Raw genomic sequence first — 14,599 nt, forward strand, 5'->3', positions numbered from 1 at the left:
CTCCCAAACTAGTACTCTCTCTCTCTCTCTCAAAAATAAATAAAAACATTTTTAAAAATTTGTTACTTATTTTATGACACCAAAATATTATTTTTTCTTGTTAAATGTTCCTTGTGGACTTGAAAAGAATATAAATTCTGCTATCTTAGGTGGAGAATTCTATAAATTCCAATTAGGTCAAGTTGGTCAATTATGTCATTCAAGTCTTCTATATCTTTACTAGAGGGTTTTCTTTCTTGTAGTTCTATCAATGAGAGAGAGTTGTTGAAGTTCCAACCATAATTGTGGATTTATTTCTTTTGCAGTTCTATCAGTTTTTATTTAATGTATTCTGAAGCTGTTATTTGGTAAGTAAAATCAAGACCACTTGATGAATTAACCTCTTTACCATTATCATTATAAAATGACTCTTTTTATTCCTAATGTGAAATACATAATTCTAAGACGGCACCCATGATTCCTGCCCCTTGGCATATACCGCCTGATAATAACCTCCCCTTCAGTGTGAATATGAAGGGATATTACTTCCCTCAATCATGTTACATTATATGGCAAAAGGGATTTTGCAAGTTTTCTTCCAGCTCACTGATTCTCTGTTCATGTCTTTCCTCCAGTTTCTTTAACACATGGAATAGAATTAAATAATAGAATTATAATAGAATTATAACTATGGCTATAATGTCCCTGTCTACTAATCCTTTCATCTGTATCATTTTTGGATTGGTTTCAATTGTTGTTTTTTTTTCTTCTCATTATAGGTTGTATTTCCCCACTGTTTTCCATGCCTGGTAATTTTTTAATTAGGTGTCAGACATTATGTATTTTACCTGAGATATTTTTATATTCCTAAATCATTTTTGAGCTTTGTTCTGGGATGGAGTTAGATTATCTGAAAAGTTTGATCATGTTAGGACTTGCTTTTATGCTTTGTTAGGAAGAACCAAACCAGTCTTTAGCCTACAGTTTAATTTACCACACTAAGAAGCAAAACTCTTCTGAGTTTCTACTCAGTGCTCTGTGAATTATGAGGTTTTCCACTATGCTGGTGGGAACAAGAAGTATTCAGAGATTGTTCCCTGTAACTTCATTGTAGCTCTGGCTTCAGGTAATTTTCTTACATGTATGCCCTGACTAGGACTCAGTTAAATATTTGGGAAAAATCCTCTAAAAGTCTGGAGTTCTTTGTGAAGCTCCATCTTCTCTGGTACTCTGCCTTGCCTCCTCAAACTCCCAGCTCCCATTTCCATCTCTGCTGGTATTTACAGAGTTTTCCTTTCTTTGAGCTGTGACCTGGAAACTCTGTAGAAAATAAGCCAGGGCAACTGTAGAGCTCACCTTACTTGTTTCTCGTCTCTCAGAGATCACTATTTGTCACAGCCTGGTGAATATTTTGAAAACTACTGTTTCATTTATTTTTTACAATTTCTTTATTTCTTTCAGATGTGTAGGAAAATCTAATGTCTGTTAACACATCTTGGCAGGAAGTGGAAATCAAGAGTTCTATTTTGGATATGTTAAATTTAAAATGTCTGTTGGCATCAAAGTGAAAGTGTCAAGTAGGCAGCTGGATTATAAATTCAGCTCAAGAAGATATCTGGGATCCAGACAAACATTCACGAGAATCAAAGTATGCACTGAATTTAAAGCTATGTAACTGAATGTAATCATTTAGGAAACAAGTTGGCTAACTATGACTCACAGACAAAATCTGGCCCTATCAGATTTTTTTTATAAGTAAAGTTTATTGGAACATAGCTAAAGCCATTTGTTTTCACACTATCTAAGGCTGCTTTTACACTACAAAAGCAAAGTCAAGGAGTTGTGACAGAGACATCTGGCCTGCAAAGCCCAAAACATTCACTATCTGGCTTTTAGAAAATGATCATCAGCCTGGATCTATGGAATAAATGTAGACAGAGAATGCCAATGAAGTGAGTTCTGGAGCATGCCTCAGTTGAACTCAAACAGAAAAAATAAGAACATACTAAGTAACAAAAGAGTCAAGAGACTTAATTTTCCAAGGTGAAATCAGAAAGGAGTGTCAATTGTGTCAAATGTTAGTAAAAGGCTAAGAAAGATAACCACTAACAAATAACCAATGTAAGTTTAGCAAGATGTTCATTTTCATAGTTTTAGTGATGTGATGGTCATGATGCAGAGGGCTGAGAGCCAATTAAAGGCTGAGAAGAAAATATGAAGTGAAAAACCAAAGACAATGAATTGGCCTTTTAGAGGACTTGGCTAAACAAGGAGAAGAAAAGAAATGTGAAAAAGATGTGCAGTTTACAGAAGACTTTTAAAAAGTAGGAGATATAGCACATTTTAATGTTGATGAATATGCTGTGGTAGAAGAGGATATGTTAGATAGGGCTAGAGAGAGATACTGAAGGAGAGGGAAAGAAACAGGTGGGACACGTGCAGCCAGGAAACGCTCCAGCTGGGCCAGACTGGGGGGCTGCTGCAGCTATGATAGTAACATGTAAGTATTTCCAGGGTTGTTATACAATATATTTTACACAGAAACACTTGGAGAAATGGTGAGATTTTTATTCCAGTAACAAAAGGTTTACGTAATCCATAATAAAGCTAAACTATGTCCTTATGGTACATAAATTACAATATAACTGGTTAATAGTGTGCTATTAGGACTAGAGTTCAATTACATTAAGAAGTTAAAAAAACCTCAGTCTAAAAACTATAATAATCATTTCTAAGGCTATTTTAATAGGAAATATTTCAAAGTTTTTAATAAAAAATTTACAGGACACTTCTGGCACTCAGCTTAGTTTTAAGTTAAGGATGGTGAGCTTACCAATCCTCATCAGCTAAAAGCCTCAGGGCTTCTGTCAGTGCTATTTCTGGCTTGGAAAATGGCCGTAGTTCCGATGTATCCATTATTTCTGGACTATGAGTCACAGAAGGAATCCTTTCTTTGTATTGTGGAATGGCTCCAGGAGATGCTTCACCTAAAACAAAGCAAAACAAAAACATACTAAATAAAGCAGCAGAGAACTCTAAAACAAAATGATATTCTGACTAGAGTTTATGAATACTTGTTAAAATTTAAATTATAGTTAACATACAGTACAATATTGGTTTCAGGAGTAGAATTCAGTGATTCATCACTTACATACAACACTCAGTGCTCATGACAAGTGCCTTAATACCCATCACCCATTCAGCCCATCTCCTGCCCACTTCCCTCCATCAACACTCAGTTTGTTCTCTATAGTTAAGAATCTCTTGTGGGGCCTGGGTGGCTCAGTTGGTTAAGCATCCGACTTCGGATCAGGTCATGATCTCACGGTTCGTGGGTTTGAGCCCCGCATTGGGCTCTGTGCTGATAGCTAGCCCAGAGCTTGGAGCCTGTCTTCAGATTCTGTGACTCCCTCTCTCTCTGACCCTCTCCTGCTCACGCTGTCTCTAACTCTCTCTCAAAAACATTAAAAATAAAACATTAAAAAAAATTGTCTTAAAAAAGAGTCTCTTATGGTTTGTTTCCTTCTCTTTCTTTGTTTTCCCTTTCCCAATATTCATCTGTTTTGTTTCTTAAATCCTACATATGACTGAAATCATATATTTGTCTTTCTCTGATTTATTTCACTTAGCATAATACATTCTAGCTCCACCCACATCCCTGCAAATGGCAAGATTTCATTCTTTTTGATGTGTAATATTCCACTGTATATATATATATACCATATATATATACCATATCTTCTATGAATATTTCTTACAGAAATTAGTTTAGTCTTCAATAATTTTTTTAATGCTTATTATTTTTGAGAGAGAAAGAGCATGAACAGGGGAGGGGCAGAGAGAGAGAGGGAGACATAGAATCCAGAGCAGGCTCCAGGCTGAGCTGTCAGCACAGAGCCCAATGTGGGTCTTGAGCCCATAACTGTGAGATCATGACCTGAGCTGAAGTTGGATGCTTAGACAACTGAGCCACCCAGGCGACCTAGTTTAGTCTTCAATAAATCTGTAATACCTAGTTGCCAGAGCTATTTAAAACTTCACTTCTTATATACAAAATTGTCAAATTATATCAAATACAAACATATAAGTGATTTTTTCAGTACTGAGTCATATAATAAAGTATAGTTTTAAGAGCTAAAAATCAGTAAGAAGCATTATGATCCCATTTCATAAAAACATGTGGATATATACCTATTTTACCATATAACTGACAACTAAAAATGAAGCTTCATCACATCTGGATATAGAATTCTAGATGAATTCCAAAAATACTAATTTATTGCTACTGGCATAGAATTAATGGTCTATTACAAATTCCAAGACCATATGTGGTAATAAGAACAATATTTCTTCCATAATAAAACATTTACCAACCGTTTTCCAGATGTAAGGTATTGCCCTAGATATTGGGGAAACAAATCATTGTCTTTGAGTGTCAGAGTAATGGGCCTGGGGACACTGAACAATGGAAGATAACTGCAGTGAAAATGTTAGAAAGGAAAAGATCAAAAAGATTTAAATAAAATGTGTACTGGGCTTTTGTAAAAGGGTAAACATTAACTAGTTACTTTTTACTGTTAAGAGATATTTTTAAAAAGGTAATATTAGGCACTAGAAAATAACTATCATAAATGTATTCATCAATGTGTACTATTGTTTTTAATGTTTTTATTTATTTTTGAGAAAGAGACTGAGACAGTGACAGCATGAGTGGGGGAGGGGCAGAGAGAGTGGGAGCTACAGAATTCAAAGCAAGCTCCAGGCTCTGAGCTGTCAGTATGTGGGGCTCAAACTCAGGAGCTGTAAGATCATGACCTGAGCCAAAGTCAGACGCTTAACTGACTGAGCCATCCAGGCGTCCCTCATCAATGTGTATTATTTACTACTATCTGTACTTCTTTTCTTACCGTTAACAGTAGCAGCCAGCATTGTTCATGACTTAGGTAAGAAGTTTTGTGGATTTTTCTCTCCCTAGATTTTATGACATTAATAATAGTGAAATAATTTAAGAATGCTAGCAAATAGGCTTCAACCACAAATGCCTACATTTAACTAGTTCTTAGGGACATGTTGATTTATTTATTTATTTTTTACAAATAGTTTATTGTCAAATTAGTTTCCACATCACACTCAGTGCTCATCCCCACAAGTGTCCTCCTCCATGCCCATCCCCCCCTCCCCCCCACATCCCTCAGTCCTCAGTTTTTGTCAGCATTCAAGAGTCTCTCATAGTTTGCCTCTCTCCCTTTCCCCCACCATTTCCGCCCTGTTCTCCCCCTTGTTCCTCCGTCAAGTTCCTCCTAATCCTCCTATACGTGCAAACATATGATATTTGTCCTTCTCTGCCTGACTTATTTCGCTCAGCATAACACCCTCAAGGTCCATCCATGTTGCTACACATGGCCAGATTTCATTGTTTCTCATTGCCATGTAGTATTCCATGGTATAGATAAACCACATCTTCTTGATCCATTCATCTGTTGATGGACACTTAGGCGCTTTCCATGTTTTAGCTATTGTGGAGAGTGCTGCTATGAACATTGGGGTACATGTGCTCCTATGCATCAGCATTTCTGTATCCCTTGGGTAAATTCCTAGCAGTGCTATTGCTGGGTCATAGGGGAGTTCTATTGTTAGTTTCCTGAGGAACCTCCACACTGTTTTCCAGAGGGGCTGTACCAGTTTACATTCCCACCAACAGTGTAGGAGGGTGCCCGTTTCTCCACATCCTCGCCAGCATCTAGAGTTCTCTGATTGGCTCATTTTAGCCACTCTGACTGGCGTGAGGTGGTATCTCAGTGTGGTTTTGATTTGTATTCTTAGGGACATGTTTAAAATCATTAATTTTACAAGTCAACATCTCAACAGTCATACTCTCAACAATTATTAGTTTTGAGAATACAGAACTTTAAAGTTTTCTAAACTTCTCACAATATAAAAGAAATAAAAACTGGGAAGATTCAGACATTCATCTAGTTTAAATCTTTTTTTTTAATGTTTATTTTTGAGAGAGAGAGAGAGAGAGCAAGCTCAAGCAGGGGAGGGGTAGAGAGAGAAAGAGACAGAGGATCTGAGGCAGGCTCTGTGCTGACAACAGATCCACAGATTGTGAGATCATGACATGAACTGAAGTCAGATGCTTAACCAACTGAGCCACAGACGCCCCAAGTTCAAATCTCTGTTATCTTTTTTTTAATTTTTTTTATTTTTATGTGTTTCTAGGAGAGAGAGAGAGAGAGACAGCATGAGCAGGGGAGGGTCAGAGAGAGAGGGAGATACAGACTCTGAAATAGGCTCCAGGCTCTGAGCTGGCAGTCAGCACAGAGCCCGACACGGGGCCCAAACCCACGAACCGTGAGATCATGACCTAAGCGAAAGTCGGACGCTTAACCAACTAAGCCACGCAGGCGCCCCCAAATAAATTTTAAAATGTTTAAGACAGTTTAGACAGTTTATTCTTCAGTAACATTAAACAATAAAAATAATAAGCAATAATCCTTAATGTTTATGACAGTTCATATGTTTTTTCATTTTCAATTTCTGATGTTTCCAAATCGCTACTATATCTTAAGACCTATTTAATATTTTTAAAAATTGCACAGGAAACATGGAAGCTACTCTGGCAAGAAATAGAACCTAGTAAGGACTGAATGGTAGGCTGAATAAAGAATAAATACAATTATTTTAAAATTTATTTTTATTTTACTTTACTATTTCATTTTATTTTATATTTAGAGAGAGAGTGGAAGAAAGAGGGAGAGGAACAAAGGGGGAGGGAGAGAAAGAATCTTAAGCAGGATCTACACCCAGCGCAGAGCCTAACACAAGGCTTGATCACACAATCATGAGGATCATGACTTGAGCTGAAAGCAAGAGTTGGAGGCTTAACTGACTGAGCCACCCAGCTGCCCGCTCACAATGATTTTTTATTTTTTTTATTTTTATTTATTTTTTTTAAAGGTTATTTTTTTTTTAAATATTTTTATTTATTTCTAGGAGAGAGAGAGAGAGACAGCGTGAGCAGGGGAGGGTCAGAGAGAGAGGGAGACACAGACTCTGAAATAGGCTCCAGGCTCCGAGCTGGCAGTCAGCACAGAGTCCGACGCGGGGCTCGAACCCACGAACCGCGAGATCATGACCTAAGCGTAAGTCGGACGCTTAACCGACTAAGCCACCCAGGAGCCCCTCACAATGATTTTTTAAAATCATGATCTAGGGGCACCTGGGTGGTTCAGTCGGTTGAGCTTCCAACTTAGGCTCAGGTCATGATCTCAAGGTTTGTGATTTGTGAGTTAGAGTCCCATGTTGGGCTCTGTGCTGACAGCTCAGAGCCTGGAGCCTGCTCCGAATTCTGTGTCTCCCTTTCTCTCTGCTCCTCCCCTGCTGACGCTCTGTCTCTCTATCCTTCAATTAAAAAAATTAAAATCATGATCTAATATAAACCAATTTCATAATCTCATTTAACCCCTGACATAAAATGGGATACTACTCTTTAGTGAAACAGGAATATTTGCAAGGGAGAATGGAGGAGATCTTTGAGTTAATACGGACTTTTGAGATAATTCAGATATTTCCAGTGACAGAAAATTGAGGCCTATTTCCAGGTCACAAAGTTATTTAAAGGACAGGCCTGATACTCATGTAGCCAGGTCTGTCTACTGACTCCTACTAGCTTAATGCTCCTTTCATCACAAATGCACTGAAGCACATGTGGTCTCTCCATCTTAACCAGCATTTGTGAGATTGTTCTTTATATTTAAACAAGTTACCTACCCGAATCTGAAAATGCTAAAGACGGTGACCTTTTTAAACAGGTCCCTCCTTTCAATGGAGGGCTGAAGCCAGTATTTTCTAAAGGGGAACTCTCATTTTTTGATATTCCCACCTCATCTCCAAAAATATTTAAGTCTAGAAGGGAGAAAAACAATCAATTCCCCTTTTATGAGAAAGAATTAATATTTATTATAATAGAAGCTACTGGGTCTTGCAAATTTCAGCATTACAGTTCAAGATATCCCACTATTAGTCCTCAATTAAACCACAGGTATGCTAGCTTTAGAATATTATCGGTTCAAAAACACACCAAAAGTTAAATTCCACTTACTTTCAGATGTCATTTTCTCAGTTCCTGTATGTTTCATTCGCTCCCAGGAATTCTGTTCCTTTTTTTCACAATCTTTAATGTCATAAAGTTCTTTTCCTTCTTTTCTCTTTTGTCTCATCTTGTCATAAGTAGATTTTGAAATAGAAACTTTAATCTGAATGAAAAAGTTGAAATATTTGAAAGTATTCAGGGAGTTTGACATTTAAATAAATATCTTCATCTCAGACAACTATATATGGACATTAAATATCTATATGTAAAAAATAAAATACACATTTCTTAGTCCTTATTTCAGGAATTCTAATATTGCACAGAATTACGTGGTGCTAATACTAAACTAAATTTGTGCCTGAGGATACCAGTCTGTTACTCATTGAGCATCCTAGAAAATTGTTGAATATGTACATATATAAGGTACATTTTACACACACACACACACACACACATATTACGTACTACATATATTATACAAATAAAGTAAACAGAATGAGAATATTTGCTAGGAAAGATGAATAATCCATCAATTAAGTGATTAAGGATCACAGGACATCTGGGTGGCTCAGTTAGTTTAGCATCTGACTCTCAATTTCAACTCATGTTATGATTTCACGCTTTGTGAGATCAAGCCCCATGTCAGGGATTGTCTCTCCCTCTCTCTCTGTCCCTGCCCTGTTCACAGGCACTCTCTCTCTTAAATAAATAAACTTTTTAAAAAATGTCTATTTATTTTTAATAGAGAGAGCACGTGCGTGTGCAAGGGAGGGGGAGAAAGAAAGAGGAAGATAGATGATCTGAAGCAGGCTCTGTGCTGACAGCAGAGAGTCCAATGCAGGGCTTGAACCCACAAACGGCAAGATCATGACCCGAGGTGATGTCAGATACTTAACTGATTGAGCCACCCAGGTGCCCTGTCAAAATAAATATACAAACTTAAAATAAATAAATAAATGATTAAGGATCAGAAATTTCTATCATACTGAGATTTTAAAAGTTTTAATCCAAACACTTTCACCTCCCCAAATCTGATGATATAGGTTTGAATTTATCCTAATATCTATAAGTAACCTTACATCCTTTTCATTCTCCACATCAACGTATGATGGAATACTTTGGTGGACTGCTCTTCCATAAATCCCTGATGGTGGTTCAATGCTTTGTTTAACTGAAAACATATCTCCATTTTCCACAGAAGATATCACTGATTGGCTGCAGGCTGCTGGTGCTGAATTTGGACTTCCAAAGACACCTGAAATTAACCAACCATCCAATTGTCATTAAGTATCTATGTGATGTCATTCTAATAACAAAGTATAAGACAAGGCTCTTAACTTTGAGAAGTAAACATTACAGTTGATAAGAAAAACAGGTTAAATAATCATAAATATAGGGGAGCCAGGCTGGCTCAGTCAGAAAAGCATCCAACTCTTAATCTCGATCAGGGTTATGAGTTTGAGCTCCACGTTGGGTGTAGAGATTATTTAAATAAATAAAATGTAGAAATATATATAAACAAATACCCTGGGAGGAAAACCATATAAGAGGTATCAGTAGACATTTCACATATTAAATGAGAACTGCATGCTGTAATGAATTCACATGAAGGAAAGGTTGGTATGAACTGGGTGTTTAAAATAATTTCAAGGAGCAACGATTAGAACTGGGATTGGAAGATACAACGGAGAGGGACAGATAAGTGAAGAAGGAAGGGAGGACATCCTATGAGATGGGAATGTCATGAACAGAGCTAGACGAGTATGGAATATGTATGTTGAGTGAATAACTTTGGTTGGGCACGAGGCAAATGAAAGAATACTGGAAACTAAGTTTTCAAGGGTAAGTTGAAAGCCTTAAATTAACTTAATGAGATTCTATCAAGCAAACAGTTAGGAAAGCTCTCCAACCGTTTCATTCTATTTCATTGTATTTACCAATAATAAGATGTGCACTCTCCATGTCTATCCTTACATTCTAGCTTTTTGATTAAAAGAGAAACTAGTTGAGGTATGTTAACTTAATGGGGGAATCCTTTTCTCACTTTAAATACTTTATATTTTTGTTTATCAATTAAACCTCAATAAAGCTAAAACAAATCAGTTTTGTTGTTGTTGTTTTTTAAAGGAGTCAGAAGTTTATTGAATACACTGCAAAGTAGCAGCAGGAAGGGTAGCAGAGAAGAGAGTCTCTGCCAAAAAAGAGTTTATTTGCAAATATGTTGTTCAAAACTCCCCTAATCCCCCTAAAATATATACCAAATCTTAATTCTGGTCTAAACTCTGTATGGAAAATAATAAAATTACATTAATTACTAAGCTGAAAAATAAGGAGTCATTTGAACTTAAACTATGATAAAACTATCGTAGCTATCCTAAAAGTGTCTTAGAAGTACCTAAACTGCAGCTGTCCCTTAATACATCTCTCTGAAAATTGCTGACATGAGTTCTTGCAGTTTTGCTAGACAGAAATGTAAAACTAAGTACTCACTTCTAATTCTCTCAATTTAATAATCTTTTAAAAAGCAAATTTTAATCCACACTTGAATCACACTCTTCTCTAGTCTTTAATGATACCCTTTGCTTATGTGTGAAGAGTACATACGATTAACAAGCTAAATAACTTTGAAATACCTTTTCCAACAACTACTACTGAGTCTTCTGGTAAGGTATTTGTGGATGTGAAGTCAAAACTGGGAATTTGCTGTAAATTTGATGATGGCCCTGAAAATGCTAAAAAAACAAACAAAAAAACCATATTTTAAAATTTTTCTTATATTTTAGAATATTGTAACATGGCCTTTTAAAACAAAATTAATTTCATATACAGATTTTACAATTTATTTATTCACTTACTTATTAGTTCAATAAATACTTAAAATTAAAATACCTAGTATGGGCTAGGCAGTAGAGAGAAAAGAAACCTTCCTTCCTTTAAGGAGTTTACACATTCCAGGGTTAAGAATAAGAAAGATGTACAAGAAAATAATCACAGCATGATAATCGAGCAACAAAGGGATAACCATGAAGGAAGCCTCTAACTCCTGAAAACAGACTAAGTCAATCTCACAGCATTCTGTAATTTTCTAGATTATCTTTCACTGTGGTTTGTGATAATGTACTTATTCTCTTTACTACTAGACTATAAGGTCTATGGAGATAGAACCTATATTGAATTTTGATTATCATTGCCTATTAGTATGGCACATAGTAGGTATTCAGTAAATATATGTTAGATGATTGTTACAAGGCAGAAAAAAATGAAAAGCAAAACATAATTTGGGGTCAACTAATAGAAACAATAGGTAGCCTCAAAAAATGTTTAGTGACAAAGGAAAGCAAATCTCAGTAAATGGAACAATTTGCTCAATAATAGTCCAAAAACATAAGATCTATAGTCTGTCAAGAGATAACTGAATAATTAGACAAATCTCATGATGAAAGATATAAAGAACATGTTATCTTTTAGTTTAACTTCGTTTATCAAAAATGCTGATGTAACTAGTCATTTTTAATGTTACTTTTAGTTTTTCTATTACTTTCTCCTAAACAAATGCTGAAGACATGTTGCTCAGTGAGTCTCAATTCAAAAATACAAAGAAAAAATAAATTAAGACTCTTGACATATAAACTATCCTTATATAACCTTTCTGTCCCTTCTGTCTCACTCATCCAAATAGAGAAAGAGAAAACATTAACTCATAAAATCTAGTTTGCTAACACTCTAAGCATCTATCATTAATCACTTTCTCAAGTCATTAACTGGGGCTCTATATTAGTATGCCAGAAAATGGGGCAGGTTGAAAGGAACAACCAGCAAAGAAGTGGAACAGGAAGAAGAGGTTCTGAAAGCTAATCCTAAAACCATCTGAGGTTTCCTGCAAAATGAATCCATTCACATAAGCCACTCATTGCCAATATTTCTTCTGGACGTCTTTTTATTCCCTTCAGCACTGCACTCAATATTTACTTTAACCTGACTATCTGATGATGCAATATTTGAGTGACTGTGCCCAAGGCTACACTATTAGTTTGGGCTGGCTCATCATCATTCCATTCATTTGACATGTGACATTGAACACCATTACATGAAAAGCGTAACAGGAATATAAAGATGACAGTATCTTTCCTTTTAAATAACTCATACTACTCCAGCCTAGTAAAGTAGAGAAAGCTTTCTAAAGAAATAGGTTTTAAGCCAGTATTCAAAAAGCAGACATGATTTGAACACATCAAGATTGGAAATGGATATCTATGCCAATGCATATGCAAAAACTCAGAAAACTTCTAGTATTAAGAATGCCAGGGCATGGGGAATGAAAAAAGGAGTAAGATAATGCAAGAAAGTGAAGTTGAGGCAAGATTATTAAGAGACTTAAAAATTATGCTACAGGGGCGCCTGGGTGGCTCAGTCAGTTAAGCGGCCGACTTGAGCTCTGTTCATGATCTCACAGTCTGTGGGTTCGAGCCCCACATCTGACTCTGTGCTGACAGCTAGCTCAGAGCCTGGAGCCTGCTTGATTCTGTGTCTCCCTCTCTCTCAGACCCTCCCCTGCTCACATTCTCTCTCTCTCTCTCACACACAAATAAAACATTAAAAAATTTCTATAAAAATTATGCTACAGAACAGGAAATTTATTCTGTTGGAAATAGGGAACCACTCAAGGTTTTGAGTATGGAAAAGATAGTAACTATACTTCCAAAAGATAATTCTGGAAGAGTCTGCAGCCTGGAGTAAAAACGGGATGAAATAAAACGCAAGATGTCTTATCAGGAGGCTACTGTAATTATCCAGGGAAGAGGTAACAAAGGCTGAGATTAAACAGAAGAACTAGTAGGATGAGTCATTATCTGAACTTGGAGTGTAAGGAGAAGAAGACAAAGATGGCTGTAAAGTTACAAATCCCCGTAACTTGGAAAATGGTAATGCTACTAATAAAATGATAACAAAAGAAGAAAAGAAGAAGAGCAGGTCTGGAAAGGAACATAAGTTTGGTTTCTGAACATGTTTATTCTCGTTGAATGAACAGATGGGGCAGGTATTTGGTTTAGATTTGGAAGTGCGAGTGCAAAGTAATTTTCTGGCATAGAAATAACTGCTGTTCAAAAGATATAGATATACTTAAAGACTTTTTAAAGTTTATTTAGTTATTTTTGAGAAAAAAGAACACAAGCGAGGGAGGGGCAGAGAGAGAAAGACACACAGAGAATCCAAGGCAGGCTCCAGGCTCTGAGCTGTCAGCACAGAGCCAGACATCGGGCTTGAACTCACAAACCATGAGATCATGACCTGAGCCGAAGTCAGATGCTCAACTGACTGAGCCACCCAGGCACCCCAAGAGATATTTTTTTTTATTTTGCTGCCCAAAAAGGATGCCTCTAGTAGTAAATGAACATATTCAGCAATTATTTCAAAGTAACTTTTAAAAAAATTAAAAAATTATATGTTGGGGGGCACCAGGTAGCTCAGTCAGTTAAGCATGTGACTCTTGATTTAGTCTGGGGTCATGATCTCATGGTTTTGTGAGTTCAAACTTGCATCGGATCCTCTCCTTCCCTCTCTCTTTTTTTCTCTCTCAAAATAAACAAACTTAAAAAAATATATGTTAGGGTATGAGTTTCTTTTAGGAAGAAAAGTATTTTTGTACTGATTATATTTACATGATAAATATAATATGTAAGTAAATATGAAAAAAAACCCTTGTCATTTTCTTTTATAAAAACAAGAAGAAACCATCCACAAAGAAGACATATTGAAGTACATCATGGATGAAACTTAAAAATTTCCCAAAAAAATAAGAAGAAAAAGCTGCTAAGCAACTTCCTTTTACTCAATTTATTTCCACAAAAAATATACATGTTCTAAAATGCCTGACTGCCTGCACATACATATGATTTCAGATGAACAGAAATAACAAAAGTTGATCTTATTACAATTAGTTGCTACATGCAAAAAAAAATGACAGCTCCTTACAGTTACTAGTAGATTAAACACAAATACAGTGAATTCTAATTATTCTATTTAAATATTTATACTTTTAAAACCCACTTTCTCTTTACCCTAAGGGGAAATTTTTAAATGGAGCTATAATAAGTCTCTGAAAAAAATGGAGAGCAGTCACAGAGGAGCTACTTGCTATACTAAGTTTAAAGAAAAACAATAGAGAATGTAAATTCTTAGCAATGGTTAGTGATGACAAAGAAGTCTTTCCAGATTTGATGACAGGAAACTATATTCCTGTTTCTCCAGTTTTATTCCCTGGTTACAACCTAAGTAGGCATCTGGGATTTATTTATTCACATGATTTATCTCCCCCATTTTAGCGGTAAAATGTCTTGTAAAAAATGTGTGTGTGTATGTGTGTGATCTGAGGGGGTTGAGATCAGCAGAGATTCCCTAGTTTTAACCTCTTGGGTGGTCGCTTCCCAGCATTGGCTTCTCCGACAAGTTCATCAACCATACATGAACCTGTATGCTCTTCTATTTGGCAAAATTATTCAATCAATAACACATCAGAGGAGGAAA

The 14,599-nt window shown here is 36.1% G+C and overlaps 1 protein-coding gene across 1 annotated transcript in view; it reads right to left on the reverse strand.

The window, feature by feature from the left end:
• TOGARAM1 (TOG array regulator of axonemal microtubules 1) overlaps window positions 1-14,599 on the reverse strand; it is an 87,156-nt gene that overhangs the window by 26,394 nt on the left and 46,163 nt on the right. The window contains exons 10-13 of the mRNA XM_039257433.1: window positions 10,708-10,806; window positions 9,154-9,329; window positions 8,084-8,237; window positions 2,813-2,966 (exon numbers count right to left, since the gene is read on the reverse strand). Of these exons, the coding sequence (XP_039113364.1) occupies window positions 2,813-2,966; window positions 8,084-8,237; window positions 9,154-9,329; window positions 10,708-10,806 (583 nt within the window). The remainder of the gene's footprint in view (window positions 1-2,812; window positions 2,967-8,083; window positions 8,238-9,153; window positions 9,330-10,707; window positions 10,807-14,599) is intronic.

The sequence above is a fragment of the Hyaena hyaena genome, unplaced genomic scaffold, assembly GCF_003009895.1.
Source record: "Hyaena hyaena isolate Hyena2069 unplaced genomic scaffold, ASM300989v1 scaffold_621, whole genome shotgun sequence".
NCBI lineage: Eukaryota > Metazoa > Chordata > Mammalia > Carnivora > Hyaenidae > Hyaena > Hyaena hyaena.